The 8094-nt window shown below is 35.2% G+C and overlaps 1 protein-coding gene across 1 annotated transcript; it reads right to left on the bottom strand.

The window, feature by feature from the left end:
* Positions 1 to 437: 437 nt before the first annotated feature.
* LOC149012243 (putative membrane protein At4g09580) lies at positions 438 to 3391 on the bottom strand. Its single transcript, XM_089159973.1, has 4 exons — positions 2967 to 3391; positions 1295 to 1565; positions 1044 to 1214; positions 438 to 663 (listed from the first exon to the last, which is right to left on the bottom strand). Exons 1-4 carry the CDS (start codon positions 3161 to 3163, stop codon positions 538 to 540), a joined length of 765 nt encoding a protein of 254 aa, XP_089016099.1. The 5' UTR covers positions 3164 to 3391; the 3' UTR covers positions 438 to 537.
* Between the last annotated feature and the right edge of the window lie 4703 nt (positions 3392 to 8094).

Here is an 8094-nt window from a genome sequence, read left to right as displayed (position 1 = left end):
GTCATCCTATCCAACCATATATACAGTAATTATAGTGGTCAATCAATTACAATCTTCATTGGTTTTTCATTACACATAAACCATCCCACTGTTCATACAATTTTACAAATTCTCTGCACAAATACAACTACCATTCCAGCAAAGATCCCCTTCCCATTATTATGTTACAAGATTCCAGACTGTGAGCATCAACCACTGAATTACCAAGAACACTATATTTATCACAAAATGCATAAAGCCTATTTAGCACCTAATTACTTTTTAACATTGGAACCCTTTTGGACAATTGGGCAGATTAACAAAAGAATTGAAAAGTTGATACAAGAATCACTGCCCTGTTACTTCGGTTATCTTTCAGACCAATCAATTCCATTTAAGATTCCCATGTTGTTGCAGGTACAGTAGCCAAAGCCATAACCGAGTGATGGTGCTGCAGATTTCTTTTATTTGTTTTGCATATTTACATCATATACTAAACTGCACAGGCCATGGATCCTGTTCCCAAGAATGAGTAGCTGAGTTTCCATCACACATGCCTTAAGTCTTGTTCTTGGTCATCAGTGTTGGCGTGATTGAGACAACCCCAATAAGACAAAGAGTGGCAATCGCCTGGAAATCATACAGGTCACCTAGTGAGGACAACTCCCCAAGAGCCATTCCAGCCTGCACAAAAAGTCAGTTAATAACCCACTTTGGAAGTTCTATTAATGAAATAAGTATTGTATCTCTTCTAACTGCATATTCACATTCATAAGCATCAATTTGTGCATTTTCACTCCTGGATAATAAAGCCCAATTCGCTCAAGTGCGCAAGAAACTTGGATGAAAGAGGGAGCTTTTTTGGGGGGGGGGAATAAGAGGTAACTTTTATCAAGTGAAATCATCCAAGATAAGCAACCAGCAACGAAGTTGCAGCCTAGTGCAGCATGGCATCATGAACAGTGTTGATTGAGGACATTACATATCAAATTATACATAGTCTACAGTAATCAATTAAAAGAAAAAAACCCTAATTGTAAAGATAAGATTCCAAAGTGTCATACCCTGACAGTAAGATAAGCAGCTGGAATGAGTCCAATGATTGTTCCCAGGAAGAATATATGGTATGGCACATCAACTATTGGTGACGCTACGTTAATGAACGTGTTTGGCAAGGTAGGTGTCAGCCGTAAGAAAAGCATATAATTGAATAGTCCTTCCCTTCTTTTAGCTACCTGGAGAGTAAAGAGAAGGTTATACACAATACCATCAATGTATATAAGCAGGAACATAATATGCAGAAGGTAGAATCCACCTGGGCTTGGAAGAAATTAAGCTTGTCTGGCCAGAGAGAGAAGACCAACGGTTTCCCTATCAATTTTGATAGAAAATAGCAAGAAGAAGCACCAGCAGTGGAAGCAAAGACAACAAGAGCTACGCCTTTAAGGACCCCGAAAAGAGCCCCAGCAAGTAATGACATGAAGATAGTTCCCGGAATCATAAAAGTTTGCATGAAAATATAGACAGTGAAGTATCCCACAAGGACCTGTATCGTATAATCACTTGTGTAATCCTCAAGGTGATCCCTGCAAGAGGAACACACAGAACATTAAGATATCTATCAATCGTTTCACCATAATTAAAATCAGCTTCAAAGTTGCTGCCGTAAAGCAACATGACTTCACTATGCAATATAAAATAAGGAAAATTTGGCTACAAATTATTTACCCAGAATAGAACCAAAGGATAACATGCATCAACGAACATCCTAAATGCAGAAATTTTGGGTCTCCCGAACTTGAAGAAAGAATAATTGAAGAATGTACACTGAATTATTTATATCAAGAATCTTTCAGATACAGAGGCTTACAAGAGCGCACCAAGGTGGTTTCATGACACTGCATGCCTTTTAAGTACAAAACCACAGGGTTCCAATGATGAAAAAGAAACTCAAGTGAAGATAATTGGAAATTTTCAGAACTTTCAAATCCAGGGGATCTTTAATGCAATGTAAAGTTGAACTTGATAACCAAATTATAAGATGATTTGGACTTAGGATTTCAAGTGCAACGTCAAGTGAAAGTTAATCAGCAAATTATAAGACGCTTTGGAGTTAGCATTTCAAATGCAAAGTAAAGTCTTGTGGATAGTAGATGTGCAATGGAATATACTTAAATGAAAATTGAAGAAATGAACAAACAAATTTGGAATCTGGTTAGATTTTGGTAACTAAGAGTTTCAGCAAATCACATAAAGATAGAGATCAACAAACGCATTTGGAATCTGGTTAAAATTGGTAACTAAGAAATTCAGCAAATCACATAAAGATAGAGATCAACAAACGAATTTGAAATCTGGTTAAAATTGGTAACTAAGAATTCAGCACATTATATAAAGATATAGTCGTGACAGTATTATCAACATAACAGCACATAAAGAGTGTAAGGGTGCAATAGCACCAAGAGGGCTATCACTGTCAGGTGCAAAGCAATTTCCCCTATTTGTTAAGTACCCCTCATTACAGATAAAAGCACGGTCTCAGATCAGCTCAATCACCAGGAAAGAGTGGCCTATGAGTCCAGTTTAACTGCAGACTGACTTCATATAACATTCCATGTTACACAGAGAAAATGAAGCAACTATTGGATCCCAAGCACTGGTAATAGCTGGTCTACCAGTAGAAAGCCTAAAACATCAGAATATAACCAATCAATGAAGAGGCAGAGAAAAGAGATTTGCAGGGATTAGCCTACAACACTGAACCTAGTGACAAAGCAAGTATTCTAAAGATCATGAGGTCTAGGCTAAAGAGAAGAAGAAATCCTATAAGAATCCATAGATTAATTCAAATTCAGAGAAAAAAAAAAAAAAAAAAAGAACCGCATTATATCTTCATACTTAATGTACAACGAATCAGACGAACCAAAAGAAGAAACTTTTCCTTCAAGACAAATTCTTAAATAGAATCAAACCCATAAAGAATATACCTGAGAATTTGCAGTTCTTCAAGACTATGAGGCAACTTGAGGAAGCTGTAATCCGAAACAGGCATCGTATAATAAACACAAAGAAGCCCCAAAACAAAACTAAGAACAACACCTGAAGCTCCCATAATCTCCCAAAACGTTAGAGGGAATTTCGACCCATTGGAACTTGAAACGATTTCCACCTCTCTTTTCTCCATCCCTGTATTCCTCCCCTTATCTAGAATTTCGATCCCTCCAAAAACAATGATAAACAAATTAAGTCTTTTCCGCTTTATGGGTCTTTCAGAAAATCTCAAGATCCATTGCAGTCATTATATAGAAAACCCTAACTTAAAGGGGGAAAAGGGGAAGTTCTAGGTAGCTTTTGCTTCTGCTTCTACTTCTTCACATAATCTCTTCTGTCCAGTTTGTGAAGGCAAGGAATATCCAACAGGAATCCTCGAATGGGTGAACCAGCAAAAGAAGGCAAAAGAGGAACAGAATGGGAATATTCTACGACACGTCATCTATATTTGCCACGTGGCATTGAACCACCGTTGACCCTTAGTTGCATTTTCGTACACCACACCATTGGGCATCTGCGTTGTTTTTTTTTTTTTTTTTTTTTTTTTTTTGGTAAGAAATTTCCATTAACTGAAAGAAAAAGCAACCCGCGAAACAGCCTAGGCATCAGCGTTTCTAGGTATGTCTTCAATGCATAGACCCCACGTGTAATATTTTTTTTTTTTTTAAGGTGTAACATTTAAATTGACCATTTTATCAAGAGTTAACGTCTCCTATGGAGTATCATATCATATTGGTCAATACATTTTGGTATAATTTAATATGTATTCTTTGAGAAAAAAGAGGGTAACATATCAATATATATCCTATCAATTGTATCGGGTATGAATAAATATTAGTTAATGTCATATTGTATCATAGGATATTTTAAACTGTGTATATTGAGGTATTGGCTTCCTCTACTCCGACGGTAGAATATTCCTACTCCAAGAAACCTTGGAGAGGGGCTCAAACAACACATGTGAAGGTTTTGTAAATGTTTGTGTGGTGCAGGGCAGAGTTTCCATTCAGTTCTTCGAAATTTCTTTATAAATAGCTCTTTGATGTTCTTTTCATGTGTGAAATACCTGTGCTTTTCTCCTCTCCTTTCTTAAATTGAAGAAAACTTTTAAAAGTAAAGAAAATGGGTGGAAACTCATTATCAATTACTAGTTTTTAAAGTATAGACAAATTAATAGAAACCAATGTGCACATTTTATCACGATTTGCACCCCCCCCCCTCCAATGTTAAATCATGGCTCCGCCGTTGGTGTAGAGTGTATGATTTTGTTTTAAATAATTGAATAGGGATGAAAAATATTGTATTGTACTTATTCATACTCATTTAGTTAGGGGTGTCAATTGAGCCTTGATGACTAGAACTAATCATGAGCCCAAATAGGGTTTGAGTTCCAAAAATTCTATCCTTCAAGGTAGTTCAAGAGGCAACTGAAGACCAAGGATAATTTTAGTAAATATAGGAAATAATACGAAATTATGTATTATTCAATTATTTGTGGTACTATCAAGGCCAGGGTTAGAATCAAGCTAGGATATTTAAGATCAAGATTAGGGTTTTAGAAAGCCTAACCAAACCTAGCCCTGTTAAAACCTTACATCAAATTATTGAAAATACAGGTGGTTAGATTGGGTATACAATCTTCAATCGAAGAATCCGAGTCATCCAGGGGGCTTGACCCTATATCTTCTTGTTAGTATGACAAAGGAACAAGATGAATGATCAGAATGTACGTTCTATGACTAGACAAGCAAAACCATGGAAAGATATAGTGCTTGAGACCCTGGAAGATGAAGTTGGAAAGATTTGAAACACTAGAAACTTGTTAAAACTAACAAGGATACTCAACAAAGATAACATATCCACTAAGGAATCCTAGAAGTAGTTATGGAAACCATATCCAATTGTGAGTTAAACATCAGCTAGACTCTAACATGCTACGTAAAGATTAGATGAGATTAGAGTAAAAGGAATTCAAATCCCCTCGGGGCCAGGGGCGAAGCCCCGTCTATATTAATTATATTAAAAGCGCCCTTGAAGATGTAGTCGTGGTGCGCACAAGCTGGCCCGGATGAACCTCATTTCAAAAAACAAAAAAATCTTACCAGTTACGCGCCAATAGGTTAATCTATATAAACCTCATTGCCCTCATAATAAAAGGAAAATGTTCTTTTTCAAATTCTTTCAGCATCAACTATTATTTGGTTCTTCTGCAATTCCTTCGTTTGAAGCCCTTAGAATGCACTGGAAAGGTGTTGTTTCCCCTTACTCTCTTCATCATCAAAATGACTACCTGACTAATACAGTTGGTCTGCTTTCACTATTTGTCTTGTTTTCAAGTGGTGAATCGAATATCATGGTTACCCACAGGAGTTAGATTTGGATGTAACAACCACAAAGAATCTTTTCTTAAAAATTTAAATTTAAAATATCTTCAAAATAAAGTAGAAAAGAGCAGAAAATATCTTATTGACAATTGAAAGAAATAGGTTGTTCTACAATCTACATTATTTTTATCTTTAACATTTTAAGATAGTGGGCCCACTGGTTTATCTACAACATGTTAGGTTGTTGGGTTTTAATATGCAACTCAGGATCTAAATTTAATGCCCAAAATCCTGGTTGTCAGTTTCATTAAGTCTAATTAGTTTTTTATTCATTAATTATTTCTAATCAGTTTTAATTGATTGGGTTTTAAGTGTAAGGTAGCTCATAATTGGTTGGTCTATCAACTGCATTAGTCTTGTTTAAATCTCGGCATGTGATTTTTTTGAGATTCAATAAATATGGTCTTTCCAACTTTATAATCATAAACATTAAATTTCTAAAACGTAATATTGCGTATATTAATTGCCTCTTGATATTTCTATTTTATTTTTTTTTAATAGAATAATATTTCTTACTTTTTTTAGAGCTAAAGTTTATCTAAACCAACTTATGAGGCCTCTATTACATCCATATCTTTTTGTGAGGAGATAAATTTATTAGGACAAAGCATATGCTAAGCATCTTGACAACATTCTTTCTTCGATTACCCAAAAAAAAAAAAAAAAGAAGACAACATTCTTTCTTCTTTAAAATTAATTATTTTAAAAATAATATATAAAAATGAAACATTAGATATTAAGAAAAATATCAAGAGGAATTGATGGAGTCCTCCTAGTTTTCTCCTTTTTTCTCCTTTCGTTTTTTTTTTTTTCTCCCCCGTTCTAGAAAAATATGCAAGTGGCATTTAAGTAATCCAATGGTTATCCAATTTAAACTAAATTTGAATTTTATTTAAACACTCATTTGTTGGGTAACTTTTGGATTACTTAAATGCCACATGGCACAATCCTATGAGGGGAATTAGGAAAGGAGATTGCGAGAGGATGTGAATCCCATAGGAAAGGAATCACATCCTCTGTAATTCCTTTCCCTACAATTCCCTGTAATTCCCTCATAGGATTGTGCCATGTGGCATTTAATTCAAATTTAGTTTAAATTGGATAACCATTGGATTACTTAAATGCCACATGGCACAATCCTATGAGGGAATTACAGGAAATTGTAGGGAAAAGAATTACAGAGGATGTGAATCCACAATTATGTGTTGTGATGATATAGTACAGCTTTTGTAACAAAAGGGTATTTTTAAATGAATACCAATAATTCATTAGTAGAAGCAAAAATAAATCAAAGGAATACAGAGATTAAATGTGATTCACACACCAACGCAATATGCCATGTCTATTAGCAAAGAAGAGCAATTTTCACTATCTGAGGAGAATAGTACAATGAAAACCTCTTAACGATTCACCAAAATCGACATTACAAGACTCACCCAAAACCCTACAATGAAAAAACCCAAACTCCTGACAACTACATATAAGAGAATACATGGTAAGTATTTACAGAGTTAAATGGGGTGAATGGGCCGCCCATCGGGTCGGTCGCACCCCCATCTTCCATCATTAATCTCACAAAAATAAGTCATTTGTGTTGCTTATCAAAATATATTAGTACATGTTCATCTTCAAAGTAGGGTACAAGAATTATTTTAAGAAAACTGAAATTTCTTTTGATTGATGTTCCCTTGTATGCTCCTATTAGCTAAGTGACATTACAAGGACCACGCGACCTAACAACATCCTGTAGCAATATTCATATCGAAGAAAGGTACATGAATTATTTAAAGAAAAACTGAAATATCTTTTGATTGATGTTCCTTTGTATGCTCCTATTAGCTAAGTGGCATTACAAGGACCACGCGACCTAACAACATCCAGTAGCAATATTCATAAAAAAAAAACAAACAAGGAGCTATATGTTATTTCCTCTATTATTTCACTAGTGTGAGGTAAGGCACTTGATTAGTGATGCGTCAAAAAATTGTCAACCGTCAAAGGCTTGCAAAACAAACGTCAGATGTGGGTCGACTTGACGGTCAGGAAGCCACCTCCGATATCAATAAGAACACCACCCAAGAGCTCTGGCACGTTGCAGAGCTTAATTAAAAGATAAAATGGAGGGAAACGATTTAATTACCTTCTCTTTGTGTTATTATTTTACTTATAAATGATTTACCTCATATTTCCAACTGTTATATTAGTTCACGAATCTTACCTATAGCCATACCATTTTAGTGGTTAATCCCCATAATCCTAGTCTGGCGGGATCATGTTCCTTTCCATAACTGTCAAATTCATTCGTGCTCAAGGCATCTCTGAATTAAGTTCTCGTTCCGGTCTTGACCGGAGTAAACCGGCCATGATTTGACCTGTGGCTTACAATTATTATTTTTACTTATCAATTAGTGTTTTTGAGAATTGTTAGTTCACCCAAAGATATCATTCGAGAGTTTGTTTGGCCTCATAGAATGTGAGTTTGTGAGATACACCCTAAAGACAAAAGTTGCTTCAAGTTTCCAAACAGCCGTGTTGTTGTTGTACTGTTGAGTGGGGAAAACATAACATTCTTCTTTCTTATGTGCCTACTCTACTTTTAATTTTCTCCCTCAAGAGATTGTTTCTAAAAGTGGAAAATTTCAATTGTTTTATACTTATAAAAAATTAAATAAATAGAAAA

The sequence above is a fragment of the Hakea prostrata genome, chromosome 6 (assembly GCF_041222555.1).
Source record: "Hakea prostrata isolate BN-2017 chromosome 6, UWA_Hpros_2, whole genome shotgun sequence".
NCBI classification, from domain to species: domain Eukaryota; kingdom Viridiplantae; phylum Streptophyta; class Magnoliopsida; order Proteales; family Proteaceae; genus Hakea; species Hakea prostrata.
This window is presented reverse-complemented; position numbering and strand designations above follow the sequence as displayed.

What these genes read in the sequence shown, in the direction of transcription:
- LOC149012243 (XM_089159973.1), bottom strand. Translation starts at nt 3,163, where the DNA reads ATGGAGAAAAGAGAGGTGGAAATCGTTTCAAGTTCCAATGGGTCGAAA. An exon ending in TTAATTTCTTCCAAGCCCAG is followed by an intron (nt 1,215 to 1,294) that starts GTGGATTCTACC and finishes TTTACTCTCCAG; the next exon opens with GTAGCTAAAAGAAGGGAAGG. An exon ending in CTGCTTATCTTACTGTCAGG is followed by an intron (nt 664 to 1,043) that starts GTATGACACTTT and finishes CTTTTTGTGCAG; the next exon opens with GCTGGAATGGCTCTTGGGGA.